The sequence below is a fragment of the Microcebus murinus genome, chromosome 7 (assembly GCF_040939455.1).
Source record: "Microcebus murinus isolate Inina chromosome 7, M.murinus_Inina_mat1.0, whole genome shotgun sequence".
NCBI classification, from domain to species: domain Eukaryota; kingdom Metazoa; phylum Chordata; class Mammalia; order Primates; family Cheirogaleidae; genus Microcebus; species Microcebus murinus.
Genome location: NC_134110.1, coordinates 106,810,998 through 106,826,587, shown reverse-complemented (window position 1 = coordinate 106,826,587; position 15,590 = coordinate 106,810,998). Strand labels below are relative to the sequence as shown.

At 38.6% G+C, this 15,590-nt stretch overlaps 1 protein-coding gene across 1 annotated transcript in view; it reads left to right on the top strand.

The window, feature by feature from the left end:
- Positions 1 to 8,566: 8,566 nt before the first annotated feature.
- Positions 8,567 to 15,590, top strand: part of UBE2V2 (ubiquitin conjugating enzyme E2 V2) — a 63,404-nt gene continuing 56,380 nt past the window's right edge. Inside the window, exon 1 of the mRNA XM_076005320.1 lies at positions 8,567 to 8,658. Coding sequence (XP_075861435.1) covers positions 8,643 to 8,658 — 16 coding nt within the window. The 5' untranslated portion in view covers positions 8,567 to 8,642. The remainder of the gene's footprint in view (positions 8,659 to 15,590) is intronic.

The following is a 15,590-nucleotide window of genomic DNA, read 5'->3' as shown; positions in this document are numbered from 1 at the left end:
TCACGCCTGTAATCCTAGCACTCTGGGAGGCCAAGGCGGGTGGATTACTTGAGGTCATGAGTTCGAAACCAGCCTGAGCAAGAGCGAGACCCCGTCTCTACTATAAATAGAAAGAAATTAATTGGCCAACTAATATATATAGAAAAAATTAGCCAGGCATGGTGGCGCATGCCTGTAGTCCCAGCTACTCGGGAGGCTGAGGCAGGAGGATCGCTTGAGCCCAGGAGTTTGAGGTTGCTGTGAGCTAGGCTGACGCCACGACACTCACTTTAGCCTGGGCAACAAAGTGAGACTCTGTATCAAAAAAAAAAAAAGAAGAAGAATTTAGACTATTTCTTCTTTATAACTCAGCAACTTCAGAATTCATGGATCCATAAGAGAAATCTTTAACTAAAAAGTGATGTACTAACACATATAAATGTTTATAAATTATCACGTCAGCTCATTGAATTATTTTATTGATCAACATACATTAGCACAAACAATGATATTTCAGCTCTTTTGAGGGAACACACAATTAAAACATTAATGACTAATGGCAATGATGTAGGTCCTATCTGATCCAGCCATTCTATTTCTAGAAATGTATTCTATAGCAGTGGTTCAGTGTAAACAAAAGTATGTTCACTATTGTCAAGAAATAGTAAATATTGGAAACAGCTTAAAATGTCCAAAATTAAGAGAATAGCTTGGTAATGTGATAAATATCTTAAAGCCTTAAAGCTTTTAAAATTGTAATTATGAAGACTGAGTGAAGTGAAAAAATATTTTTACTGAAAGTAGCAAATAATATGTAGAATATAAGAGTAACAATATAAAAATGTCTATGTAAGAAGCATGTAAGAAACAAAAACTGGGCGGGCTCCGTGGCTCACGCTTGTAATCCTAGCACTCTGGGAGGCCGAGGCGGGCGGATTGCTCAAGGTCAGGAGTTCAAAACCAGCCTGAGCAAGACCCTGTCTCTACTATAAAAATAGAAAGAAATTAAATAAAACTTAGCCAGGCATGGTGGCGCATGCCTGTAGTCCCAGCTACTCGGGAGGCTGAGGGAGTAGGATTGCTTGAGCCCAGGAGTTTGAGGTTGCTGTGAGCTGATGCCACGGCACTCACTCTAGCCTGAGCAACAAAGTGAGACTCTGTCTCAAAAAAAAAAAAAAAGAAATAAAAACTGATGTTAAAGTGATAGAATTATGAATTATTATATTAATAGTATTTAATAGAATTATTAACAAAATATTTAATGTTATCTTTTTTCTTAAAAAAGAAAAAAGAATTTAGTTATCTAGGAAATTTCCAAGTGTATGTTAGTTCCTTCACATCAATAAAGTCTATGTATCTCTGAATCATTCCTCTATTTTTAATATAATTCACATTATACCAGTGATTATTTATTTTTCCTAGCTAAGGACATGAAAACTTCAAAAATTATCAATATTCGTAAGAATCCCCTCTCATAATGAGATAAAAGCAAGACCTTAACAACGGATTCCATCTGTATTATCTTGGGTTTCACCATTTATTGTTTGTTTAGATTTGAGAATACCTCAGCTGCTGACTATGGGGAGAGGGTGGAACGGGCTCGCTGAATTCAGACTGGACATTGTGATCATTCGCCAATATTCTATCAGATGGGAGAGACAGAATTGATAATGTCATATCTTTCCATCTCAGCATTGTGGTAAAAACGCTTACTTGCTGGGTTTTAGGCTTGAATAACCAGCTATCAGAAGGTGGTCAAGAGGGAGTCTATTTTCCGCCAAGAGCTTTGTTATGCCTGGAAACTTTGGAAAGGACCCATGAAGCATGAGGAAGAACAGATGGAATGGGCAACAGAGGTGTGTAGACCTTCCTTTGGGAGCCTGGTGGTAACGTCACGTAGCCCGCAACAATCCCTGTTTTTGTTTGGGCTGCTAAAACAAAGTGTCATAGAGACTGGGTGGCTTATAAACAACAGAAATTTATTTCTCACATTTCTGGAGGCTAGAAGTCAGAGATCAGGGTGCCAGTATGGTCAGGTCCTGGTGAGGCCCTCTTCCAGGTGACAGACTGCTGACTTCTTGTGCCCTCACATGATGGAAAGAGAATGAGCTAGCTCTCTGGTCTCTTCTTACAAGGGTAACAACCCCATTCATAAGGGCTCCACCCTCATGACCTAATTACTTCCCCAAAGCCCTGCCTCCTCCTAATACCATCACACTGGGGATTAGATTTTCATATATGAATTTTGGGGAAACACAAAATCTCTCAGCCTGTGCTGTGCTGTGGTCTGAACATGCCTCTCAAAATTCATGTGTTGGAAACTTGATCCCCAGTGTGGTGATATTCGGAGGCAGAGGTAGAGCCTTTTGAGAGGTGTTTAGGTCATGAAAGCTCCAGCTCTACGAACGGATTTAATACTGTGATAAAAAGTGCTGGTGGTAGTCAGTTCTCTCTCTCACTTTCCCTGTCTCCCTCTTCTGCCGTTTGAGGACACAGTGTTTATCTTCTCTTGCCAATCTCACCACATGAGGATGTAACAAGATGACCCTCACCAGACACAAGATGCTAGTGCCTTAATCTTAGACTTCTCAGCCTCTAAACTGTGAGAAAATAAATTTCTGTTTTTTATAAATTACCCAGTCTGTGGTATTCTCTTATAGCAGCACAGAATGAACTAAGACAAGTATACAGAGTAGTTTCAGTGCCCTAAAAGCCCTGTTTTCCACATCTTCATTTGTCCTTCCCCCTAGTCCCTAGTAACCACAGATCTTAATGTCTCCATACTGTTGCCTTTTCCAGAACTTCATATAGTTGGAATTATAAAGTATGTAGCTTTTTCAGACTGGCTTCTTCCACTTAGCAATATTGATTTAAGGTTCCTCCATGTCTTTTCATGGCTTTTTATCACACTTCTTTTTAGCACTGAATAATATTCCATTGTCTGTATATATCATAATTTATCCATTTACCTAGGGAGAACAACTAAGTTGCTTCCAAGTTTTGGCAATTATAAATAAAGATGCTATAAACATTCTTGTGCAAGTTTTTGTATGTGTATATAAGTTTTCAACTTATTTGGGTAAATACTAAGGAGTGTGGTTTCTGGATCATATGGTAAGAGTATGTTTGATTTTGTCAGAAACTGCCAAGCTGTCTTCCAAAGTGGCTGCATTGTTTTGCATTCTCACGAGTGCTGAATGAAAGTTCCTGCTGTTCCACATCTTACAAGCATTTGATGTCAGTGTTCTGGATTTTGTCTATCCTAATAGGCATGTAGTGGTATCTCATGGTTGTTTTAATTTTCATTTCCCTGGTGACATATGATATGGAGCTTCTTTACATATGCATATTTGCCATCTGTATATTTTCTTTAGTGAGGTATGCTGTTAAGGTCTTTGGCCTATTTTTAAATTGAGTTGTTTCCCTTATTGTTGATATTTAAGAATTATTTATATATTTTGGCTAACAATCGTTTATCAGATACATTTTTGGGAAATATTTTCTCTCGTTTGGTGAATTTTCTTTTTCTTCTCTTGACAACATCTTAGAGCAGAAATTTTTAATTTTAATGAAGTCTAGTTTACCAATTCTTAGGATCCTGCCTTTCGTGTCATCTCTGAAAAGTCATCACCATATCCAATTCCTGTAGATTTTTCTCCTATGTTATCTTTTAGAAGTTTTATAGTTTTGCATTTTACATGTAGGTGTGTGATTTATTATGAGTTAATTTTTGTGAATGGTGTGAGATCTATCTCTAGATTATTATTTGTGTACATAGATGTCTAGTTGTTACAGTCACCATTTGTTGAAAAGACTGTCTTTTCCTTATAGTATAGTCTGTGCCCCTGGATCAAAGATCAGTTCATTATACGTATGTGGGTCTATGTCTAGGCTTTCTCTTCTGTTTCATTGATCTATTTGTGTATTCTTTCACTAATACAACACTGTCTTGATTATTGTAGCTTTATAGTAAAGTCTTCAAGTTGGGTAGTGTCAGTCCTCCAACTTTGTTCTCTTTTAATACAGTATTTGCTATTCTGGGTCTTTTTTATTTTATTTTTTTTATTTTTATTTATTTATTTTTTTATTTTGGCATATTATGGGGGTACAGATTTTAAGGTTTCAATAAATGCCCATTTCCCCCCTCCCCCCAAAAGTCTGAGTCTCCATCATGACCATCCCCCAGATGGTGCACATCTCACTCTATTCTGGGTCTTTTGCTTCTCCATGTAAACTGTAATATCAGTTTGTTGAGATCCACAAAATAACTTGCTGGAATTCTGTTCATAATTGAATTGGACCTATAGATCAAGGTGGGAAAAACTGACATATTGATAATATTGAATGTTCCTATCCATAAACATGGAATATCTCTGCATTTATTTAGTTTTCTTTGATTTCTTTCATCAGAATTTTGTAGTTTTCTTCGTATAGATTATGTAAATATTTTGCTAGATTTATACCTAAGTATTTCATTTTTTTTGGTGCTAATGTAAATGGTATTATGTTTTAAATTTCAAATTCCACCAATCATTGCTAATATACAGGAAAAAATATTTTTATATACTATAACCTTACCATAATTGTTTATGAGTTCCAGGTTTGTCAATTCCTTAAAAAATTCTATACAGGCAACTGTGTCTTCTGTGAACAAGACAGTTTTATTTCTTTCTTCCCAATCAATATACCATTTATTCCCTTTTTTTATTATGTTACCTGGGACTGCCATCATAATGTAAGGAGTGAAGAGAAGTGACTTCCTTGCCTTGTACTTGATCTTAGTGAGAAAGCTCCTTGTATCTCATCATTAAGTATGATGTTAATTGTAGGTTTTTGTAGCTCTTCTTTATCAAGTTGAGGTAGTTCTCTTCTATTTCTAGTTTACTGAGAGTTTTAAAATTATGAATGGGTGTTGAATTTTGCCAAATGCTTTTTCTATATCTATTAATATGATTATGTGAACATTCTCCTTTGCCTGTTGATGTGATGAATTACATTAATTGAGTTTTGAATGTTGAATATTGTTGTATAACTGGGATAAATTCCACTTGGTTGTATTGTATAATTCTTTTTATATATTGTTGAATTTGAGGATTTTTGCATTTGTGTTCATGGGAGATACTGTATTTTTCTTGTAATGTATCTATCCAGTTTTTGATTTTTTCTTGTGTGAGTTTTGCCAGATTATGTTTTTTGAGGAATTGGTCCATTTCATCTAGGTTATCAAATTTATGGGCATGAAGTTGTTCACAGTGTTCCTTTATCATCCTTTTAATGCCTATGAAATCTGCAATGACGTCCTCTCTTTCATTTCTGATGTTATCAACTCATATCTTGTTTCTTTTTGTCTTAGCCTGGCTTGAGGATTATCTATTTTATTGACATTTTAAAAGTACCTGCTTTTGGTTTTGTTGATTTTTATCTATGGATTTCCTGTTTTCAATTTTAGTGATTTCTGCTCTAATTTTTATAATTTCTTCTACTTACTTGGATTTAATTTTCTCCTCTTTTTCAAGCTTCCTAAGGTGGAAGCTTAGGTAACTTGTTTTATTTTTATTTATTTTTATTTTTTTATTATTTTTTTGGAGACAGAGTCTCGATTTGTTGCCCAGGCTAGAGTGAGTGCCGTGGCGTCAGCCTAGCTCACAGCAACCTCAAACTCCTGGGCTCAAGCAATCCTTATGCCTCAGCCTCCTGAATAGCTGGGACTACAGGCATGTGCCACCATGCCCGGCTCATTTTTTCTCTATATATTAGTTGGCCAATTAATTTCTTTCTATTTATAGTAGAGACGGGGTCTCACTCTTGCTCAGGCTGGTTTCAAACTCCTGACCTCGAACAATCAGCCCGCCTTGGCCTCCCAGAGTGCTAGGATTACAGGCGTGAGCCACTTCGCCCGGCCAGGTAACTTGTTTTAGATCTTTTTTCTTTTCTAATTAATATATGCATCCAATGCTATAAATTTCCAAGGACTGCTTTTTCTGCATCCCACAAATTTTGATGTTGTATTTTCATTTCCATTTAATTCAGAATAATTTTTAATTTTTCTTGAGATTTCTACTTTGACCCATGTGTCATTCAGAAGAGTGTTATTTAGTCTCCAATTATTTGGGGAGCCACTGGAGGATTTTGAGCAGAGAAGTCATATAATCTGATTTATGCTTTAAAAAGATCACTCTGGTTGGCTGTTAAGGTAGGAATGAGCCATTTGTGAGAAGAGCGGCAGCAAAGAGGCCCTTGGAAATAAGTTAGGTGAGATACAATGCACACTTGTGAATAGTGATAGAATGTTAGATGTATTTGGAAGGTAGAGCCAATAGAACTTCTGGATGGACTGGATCCGTTTCTTTTTTGCCTCCCAAGAAGGCTGAAGGAGTCTTTCACCTGTTCTTTTTCCTGGTTGTTATTGAGGTTTGTTGCTTTTTTGCCTCATATAACATTGAGAAAAAGCAAAAATTGAGCATTTTGTTTTCAAGTTATACAAAATCCGACTTCCTCCCATTACAATAAGTAATTTGATCTTCAAAGAAAGTTGGGTAGAAGACAGTAGGACTACTGGCTATGCAAGTCTAGTTTACACAATTTGAAAAAAGTATTCATATATTTTGTCACTAAGATTTAAGCATTTCCTGAGAAAACATTTCTCATTTGTAAAGTAAAACTGAATTTGATCAGTGTTTTGCTACTTGTCACTTTTGATTCTGTTGGGAGGGGCATATTTAAACTTGCCATTATCCATCAGTCTGCCCTAATAAAATGGTGACTGTATGTTAGTAGTGGTTCACTAACAGGTATAATTGGATTGGATATTTGTGAGAAATGTATGATAATAGTTACTTGAACAATGCTTCTAAGGTTGGTGAATGTACAGTATCAGTACATAGGAAGAGTATATTAGTTTTCTATTGGTACATAATGAATTATCCAGAAATGTAGCGGCTTCAAACAGCAAACATCTGCCACCTCACTTTCTGTGGGTCATGAATCTGAGCATGCTTTATCAGGGTTTCTCTGCCTCAAGGTCTCTAGTAAAGTGGCAATAGATGTGTTGGCCAGGATGTGGTTTTATCAGAAGGTGTGCCTGAGGGAGGTTATGCTTTCAAGCTCACCCTTGGCTGTTGACAGGATTTGGTTCCTCATGGGCTGTTGAACTGAGGGCCTGTTTCTTGTAGCTTGTTGGCCAGAGGCTGCCCTCACTTCACTGCCATGTGTCCCCCGACCAAGGGCAGCTCTCAACATGGCAGCTCGCTCCTCTCAGAGGGAGCAAGACAGTGCTGAAGACAGAATTCAATCTTTTAAAAGATTATGTTTTTAAAAACGTAACCTCAGAATTGATATGGCAGTATTTTTGCCTTCTCTATTCATTAGAAGTGAGTCACTAAATCCAACTCACACTCAATGCAAGATGACTATACAAAATTAGGGCATGAATATAAGGAGGGAATATTTGGAGGCCGTTCAGTGAAACAAATATTAAAAGAATGCTATATAGTGTCACGTCATATTAGGGGGTATAGGTAGGACCAACTGAGAAGCAAAAGCAGTTGACACTCCAAGTTCAGCAATTATGAAGAGGGTCTTCTTTTCCCAAAGCTTCAGCCTTGTGAAAGAGATGCGGTAAGTCTGTGAGATGGAAAGAATTAAAAACCCCCACCACAACGTGATTACTCCACTGCATAACAATTACTCCTACAATTAAGAGCTTCAGACTATTAATAGAGTACCACTATAGAAACATCAACATCTACAAGTATTATGACAAACATTGCAGTGAATACCAAGAATGAAAGAGTATTAACTTTAGAGTCAGACCTCATTAGAATCCCAGGTCTTTTATAACTATTGGTAGACATGTGCTCTTAGAAAAGTCATTTCGGTTCTTTTAAGTTTGGTTTCTTGGGGAAGACGGTGTCAGTGTCAAGCACTACTAACTTATAGCTTTTACATATGTGAAGAACCCATCTAGAGCTATGCTACTTACACAGCAGTACCATTTCCACTGTTTCGCTGGGGGGAAAACGAAGGCTGGAAAATCTTTGCGTTCTGAATGACATAATGCTTTCTACTTAGAAATTTTATTTTACGCTTCTTGAATGATCTTTTTAAGTTTAGACATATTTTAATCATGTTTCACTATTGTCCAACTCTTTTTAAAGCGTTTTCCAACACAGAATTGTCAACGCCCATGTTTTGTGTTGGTTTTCATTTTAATCACATTTTATGTGACTCAATTTTATCAAAACATTATCACTTCAATATTTAATCAATAGGAAATTGATTAATGAGTTTTACAAACGTACTAAGGGATTGGAAACCGGTTCAGACTCCCGTCCCGCACGCTCCGTTCGCGCGGCTCGCTTCACGTGCCTTGCACCACACGCCTTCTCTTTGTCTTTTTGCTCTGCACTGTGGCGGCGGGCTCAACTTTGTCTCCCAACCCTCGTGGACTCATTTCTCAGCGTTTCAGTCTGAGAGTCGAATCGCCGGGAGCAGAGAAGCAGCGCGAGGCTCGGGCGCCCCTCGGCCCAAGTGCACGCCGTCACGCTCCGGCACGACAGACCGCCGGGGCGGAGTCTGCAGTGACGCTAGCCGGGCGGCGCACTCCCGGAAGTGACGCGCGACGTCCCGTGCGTGCGTGCGGCTGCGTCGGGCTGCAGGAGAAGATGGCGGTCTCCACAGGTCGGTTCCCGGGCCGGGCTGCGTGCTTTTCCACTCCGACCGGGCTCTGCCCTTCCGCCTGCTTCTGGCGGCCGGGCGCTGACCTCGTGGGAGACGCCCGAGTGCGCTGTCTCGAGTGCTGCGCTCTCTGTGGAGCGAAGCCTTGGGACCCGGGAGCGTCGGGGCGGGACCGGCGCCGAGGGCCCGGGGCGGCCGTCGGGGGTGGCAGGTCGGGCTCGCGCTTCGGCCGCGCGCCTGCAGGCTCCGGGCGGGGTGGCTTCGGCGCGGGTGCACCCGCAGGGTCCGGCGGGCGCGGGTCCGAGTCAAGGTGTGAAGGCAGTATGCGAGGAAGGAGAGGAAGCGGGTGTCAACTTCGGGCGGAGTGGGGGGTCCCGGGCCCCCTCGACTCCCCTTGACACCGGTGAGGGAGGGGAGGACTAAAGAGGATAATGATGCTCTTTAGAATGAGGGAGAGATGATCATTCTTACCTGACAGAATGCGTGTTATCTTCTTTTCGTTTGTGAAAAACAGTGCAAACAAAATAAAAGCACAGAGCAAGGTGAAAGCTAAATGAAGAACAAGTGATTCTTAGATAAGCCGTTCGACTCCTCTCCTCCTGTGCTGAATACAACATTTGGTTTCCTTAGAGTACAGACTTTGAAATTAAATATTGACGCCGAGGTTTTAGAAATTTGACCATTCCAAAAATGTTAGTAAGGTAAAAATGTTAAGTTTTACTGTTTAAAAATGTTGATTGAAACTGGGTTATAGAACAGTGTGATTTAATATTTAATGCCATCGCTGCATAATAAAACGAAGTTTCGAATTCATATGTACTAAAATAGAAGGCTTCAAATGTATGTTGTGATTAATACTTTTAAAGTAATATCTCAGGATACATTCTGCATATGTTTTAATTAAGAATTATGTCTTTTAAATCTTTATTATGTACTGGTGTCGTGGATGATAAGATCTTTACCAATTCTAGTGATAGGGAAATATTTCAATATACGTGGGGTCAGAGCTAACTAGGAAAGCAAGGATTATTTTTAAAGGGACATTTTGATGTTACAACTTTAACTGCTGTGCTTACTGTTTGAAATCCATGTGCTTGTGAATAGGACCATATCTTTTTTTTTTTTTTTAACACTTTTTTTTTTTTTTTTGAGACAGAGTCTCACTCTGTTGCCTGGGCTAGAGTGCCATGGCGTCAGCCTGGGTCACGGCAACCTCAAACTCCTGAGCTCAAGGGATCCTCCTGCCTCAGCCTCCCTGGGACTACAGGCATGCGCCACCATGCCTGGCTAATTTTTTTCTATTTTTAGTTGTTTGGCTAATTTCTTTCTATTTATAGGAAAGACAGGAACTTGCTCTTGCTCAGGCTGCTCTTGAACTCCTGTGCTCAAGCAGTCCTCCTGCCTAGGCCTCCCAGAGTGCTAGGATTATAGGAGTGAGCCACTGCGCCTGGCCTGGACCATATCTTTTAAGAGTTGTGCTTAGTATCTGTAAGTTCTTGAAAATTTAGTAAGTAATAAAATTATGCATTTCAATTTGATTGATAGTTTTTGTTTTTATTTTATGGATTGCATTGTTTGTTAAAACACGATTTTTTAAACACTATATGAGAAGATGTTATAATATTTTGAAAAGACCAAAGATTAGATGATATTAATGGCAAATGCTTTTTGTTAACCCCTTTTAGTAGTTTTTGGAAGTTGAATATAAATTAATAACATTATTTGCTGATAGATTATTAGCATATTATACTTTGGAATCCTGTCCTTTCTAGTTTATATTTCAGTATTGTTACAGTTTCACTTTGTTTGTAGACTTAGAAATTTGAAACCTTGGCGCAATTAAGAAGAGAATATATTTTATTTATTGATTGATTGATTGAAACAGAGTTTCACTCTGTTGTCCAGGCTAGAGTGCTGTGGCGTCAGCCTAACTTGTGGCAACCTCAGACTCCTGGCTGGAGCAATTCTGCCCTAGCCTCCCAAGTAGCTGGGTCTACAGGTGTGAGCCATGGTGCCTGGCCAAGAAGAGAATATGTTTTAGGCAGTTAATTGAGTTTTCTTAAACCACTGAAATTTGATTTGAAATTGCTGCTAAAAACTTGCTTAGGTCAGTTTTATTTATTTTTATTTTTTTTATGATTTTAATTTAATTTAATTTAATTTTTTACAAGTGTTAACTGAGCTACAGCTCAGGTCAGTTTTATATTATTCTATGTATCCATTTTCTGTGCTTTAGATAATTGATTGTATTGTCAAACAGGAAGGGAAATTACTCCAAAGAAACTTTGCATTATTTTTTTTTTTTTTTTTTTTTTGAGACAGAGTCTCGCTTTGTTGCCCAGGCTAGAGTGAGTGCCGTGGCGTCAGCCTCGTCCACAGCAGCCTCAAACTCCTGGGCTCAAGGGATCCTCCTGCCTCAGCCTCCCAAGTAGCTGGGACTACAGGCATGCGCCACCATGCCTGGCTAGTTTTTTCTACATATATTAGTTGGCCAATTAATTTCTTTTTTTTTTTTTTTTTTTTTTTTTTAGACAGAGTCTCGCTTTGTTGTCCAGGCTAGAGTGAGTGCCGTGGCGTCAGCCTAGCTCACAGCAACCTCAAACTCCTGGGCTCGAGCAATCCTTCTGCCTCAGCCTCCCGAGTAGCTGGGACTACAGGCATGAGCCACCATGCCCGGCTAATTTTTTTTTTTTATATATATATATCAGTTGGCCAATTAATTTCTTTCTGTTTATAGTAGAGACGGGGTCTCGCTCTTGCTCAGGCTGGTTTTGAACTCCTGACCTTGAGCAATCCGCCCGCCTCGGCCTCCCAAGAGCTAGGATTACAGGCGTGAGCCACCGCGCCCGGCTGGCCAATTAATTTCTTTCTATTTATAGTAGAGACGGGGTCTCACTCTTGCTCAGGCTGGTTTCGAACTCCTGACCTCGTGCAATCCGTCCGCCTCTGCCTCCCAGAGTGCTAGGATTACAGGTGTGAGCCACCGCGCCCGGCCTGCATTATGTTTTGAAACTATTTTTTAATTATCCTGTATGTTAGTTATACTTTTGTATTGTTTGCTCTTTGGTAGCATCGGAGGGAACTAGTACCTGTGTATTTGTGAAATAAACGTCATAGGGCTTGAAATTTAAAATTGGACATGCCAGATAGATGGAATACACATTTTTAATTTTAAGGTAAAATATCTTGATAAATATAGTTGCTTAATAATAGGTCAAACAGAAAAAAAACCCTGACAGACATTTTTTGGTGTTTATTAAAGCCTTATATTTCAATGTGCAGTATCTAAGTCATATACTATTGCCTTCCTCTTTCTAGAAGAGAATTTGGGGAAAAAATTCTAAATGATTGAGACTTTTAAGCTGAAACATACTTTGTTTGCCATACCATCTGGCCCTCTTATTTTGTAGATGCAAAAACTGAGGCTCAAAGAAATGTAAGTTTGTACATAGCTGGTTAGCCTCTAGGCAAGGTTAGAGTCCAGGTCTTTTACCTTAGTCTAGTGCTGTCTCCATTGAGGAGCTGTCGCAATATTTCTGAAAACATGAATCTTACTCTCTTTAGGATAGAGAGTGGCTTTTACACTTCCCTTCCTAGCAGAATCCTTGTTTCAGACCTTTAGACCCTTCTTATGGATGGAAGAGGGACTTTGATGGAGACCCCCACTGGCCAGGTTCTCTTTTCCAAGAGGCAGAGTCACCTTTGGAAGTCAAGAGGATTTCAAAGGGTGTAGCTTAAGAAACACTATTCTAAGGAATAGTAATTTATTAATGCTATTTAGTACCCATGGTTCAAAATTTAATTAGATCCCAGCATTAGTAATACCAGTTACTGTAGGATACAGAAGTATGTACAATAGTTATTTAAAAAAATACTTACTATTTTTAGATTTACAGAAAAGTTGTGAAGATAATAGAGTTCCCATATACCTCACATTTCATTTTCCTTTGCTAATTTCTTATATTAGTATAGTGCATTTGTCATAATTAGGGAGCCAGTATTGACACATTTATTTATTTATTTATTTATTTTTGAGATAGGATTTCCTTCTGTCGCTGGGGCTAGAATGCAGTGGCATCTTCATAGCAATCCTGCTTCAGCCTCCGGAGTAACTGGGACTATAGGCATGCATGTCAAACCTGGCTAATTTTTCTGTTTTATGGTAGAGACAGGGTTTCGCTCTTGCTCAGGCTGGTCTCCAACTCTTCTCAAACACTATTCCTGCCTCAGCCTCCCAAAGTGCTAGGATTACAGGCATGACACATTTATTAATTAAAATTCATGCTATATTAAGATTTCCTTAGATTTTACCTAATGTCCTTTTTCTGTCCCAGGATCCCATCCAGTATACCATATTACATTATAATATGAAATGTTTTGAAATGTATCATTTAGGTTATATTAGTGTTACAATGGGGGTCTAGACTCTTTGAATGTAGATGCTTATAAAATGTTCTTAAATAATGAGAAACTCAGAAAAAATGGAATTTTGTTTAGTAGGTCTGTGTAAGCTCTGGGTAGAAAACAAAACCAAAATAAAATCTACTAATTGCCCTTTTCAGAAGGAGCAGCATTGTGTATACTGTAAGAGGAACTAGTTTAGCAGTGTTCTTATTTCCCTGCTGCCCCTTAAAGACTACTGTGCCACCTTGAACATGTCACTTAATCACTAAGCTTTGCTTTCCCCATCCCATTTATGAAAAGATTGGACAACGTGATCTTGTTTGTTCTCCCCATGCCTTGTGGTTTTGTTTTGTTTTAAGTGCAGTTGCAGTTGTGTGATCATAGCTCACTGCGGCCTGGAACTCCTGGGCTCAGGTGATCCTCCTGCCTCAGCCTCGAGTAGCTGGAACTACAGGCACTCACCACTGTGTCTGGCTAAATTTAAAAAGTTGTTTTTTTTTTTTTTTTTTAAACAGAGATCAAGTCTTCCTGTGTTGCCCAGGCTAGCTAGTCTCAAACTCCTGGTCTCAAGTGATTCTACTGTCTCTGCCTCCCAATATGCTGGGATTACAGGCTTGAGAAACCATGGCCAGCCTGTTTTCCCCTTCTGTAGATAAAGATACTTGACCATGGGTGAAACTTGAGAGTAGTAATAGAAGAGAATTACATGTATAAATCATAAAATAGAACCTGGAACCTGAACTATATATAGTAGTCTAGTGTATTTCCCTCTTGAGACTTTGATATCTGGCCTGGTAGATTTTTCTAGGTCAGTTAAGAACCTGGATGCTTTTGATATACATATGCTTTTGATAATATGATTAAATAATCTTACTGTACAGGCAGTCCTTGCTTTGAATGGCAGTTTGGGGAGGTAAAAATGGCCAGGCAAACTGTAACCATTCAAAGCAATCTCAGTAAGTGAGAAAATTTTGATTATTTTGAGACCTTTGAAAATGTTAAAACATTGAAAACTCTTCTTGTTGGTTACAAATGTGTAGGAAAATTTTTAAAAAGGTAAAATTAACATTTAGTACATTGTAATTTAAAACAGACATTAAGAATTAAAGTTTTGTTTTTTATAAAAAACTTGTCAAGAGTAGTGTGAATAATGCTTGCCTTTTTCTTGTCATACAGAGCAAGTATCTCTTTTCAAATTTATTTTAGAAAATAATTTATTTTAGAAAATAAAAATGTATATATTTGTCATGTACAACAATGTTTTGAAGTACAGTTTATATATGTTAAATTAACTATTAATATTTAACCACTGTATTGCCTCACATAGTTACCATTTTTGTGGTGAGAGCACCTAATATCCACTGTTATAGTGTTTTTCGAGAATACAATATATTGCAAACTATAGTCACCATGCTGTACAATAGTTCTCTTGAACTTATTCCTCTTCTCTAACTTTACATATATGTCCTTTGATCAACCTCTCCCCAACCCCCACCCCTATCCCACAACTACTTCAGCCTCTGGTAACTACCATTCTACTTCTACTTTTATGTTGTCAAATTTTTTAGAGACCACATGTGAATGAGATCGTGTGGTTTTTGTATTCTGGTGTCTGGCTTATTTCACTTAATGTAATGTCTTCTAGGTTCATCTGTGTTGTCGCAAATGACAGGATTTCCTTTTTTTTTATGACTGGAATAGTATTCCATTGTGTGTATGAGTGTGTGTATATACACACACTCACACACACAACACATATATTTTAATCCACTCCTCTGTTGATGGACACTTAGGTTGATTCTATTTCTTTTTTTTTTTTTTGAGTCAGAGTCTCACTGTGTTGCCCTGACTAGAGTGCTATGGCATCAGCCTAGCTCACAGCAACCTCAAACTCCTGGGCTCAAGCAATCCTTCTGCCTCAGCCTGCCGAGTAGCTGGGACTACAGGCATGTGCCACCATGCCCGGCTAATTTTTTCTGTATATTTTTAGTTGGCTAGTTAATTTCTTTCTATTTTTAGTAGAGACGGGGTCTCACTCTTGCTCAGGCTGGTTTCGAACTCCTGACCTCGAGCAATCCGCCTGCCTCGGCCTCACCAGAGTGCTAGGATTACAGGCGTGAGCCACCGCACCTGCCTTCTATTTCTTGCCTATTGTGAATAGTGCTGTAATAAAATGGAAGTGCAGATTTCTCTTTGACATATTCGTTTTATTTTCTTTGGAGATATATGTATATATGTGTGTATCTCCAATAGTGGGGTTGCTGGATCATGTTGTAGTTTTATTTTTAGTTTTTTGAGGAATCTCCATACTATTTTCCATATGGCTGTACTAATTTATCTTCCCCTTAATAGTATGCACGCGTTCCTTTTTCTCCACATCCTCACCGACATTTATCTTTGATCTTTTTGAGAATAGCCATTCTAACAGGAATGAGATGATAACTCATTGTGGTTTTAATTTGTGTTTCCCTGATGATTAGTGATATTGAGCATTTTTTTCACATGTTGGTCATTGCGTGTCTTCTTTTTAG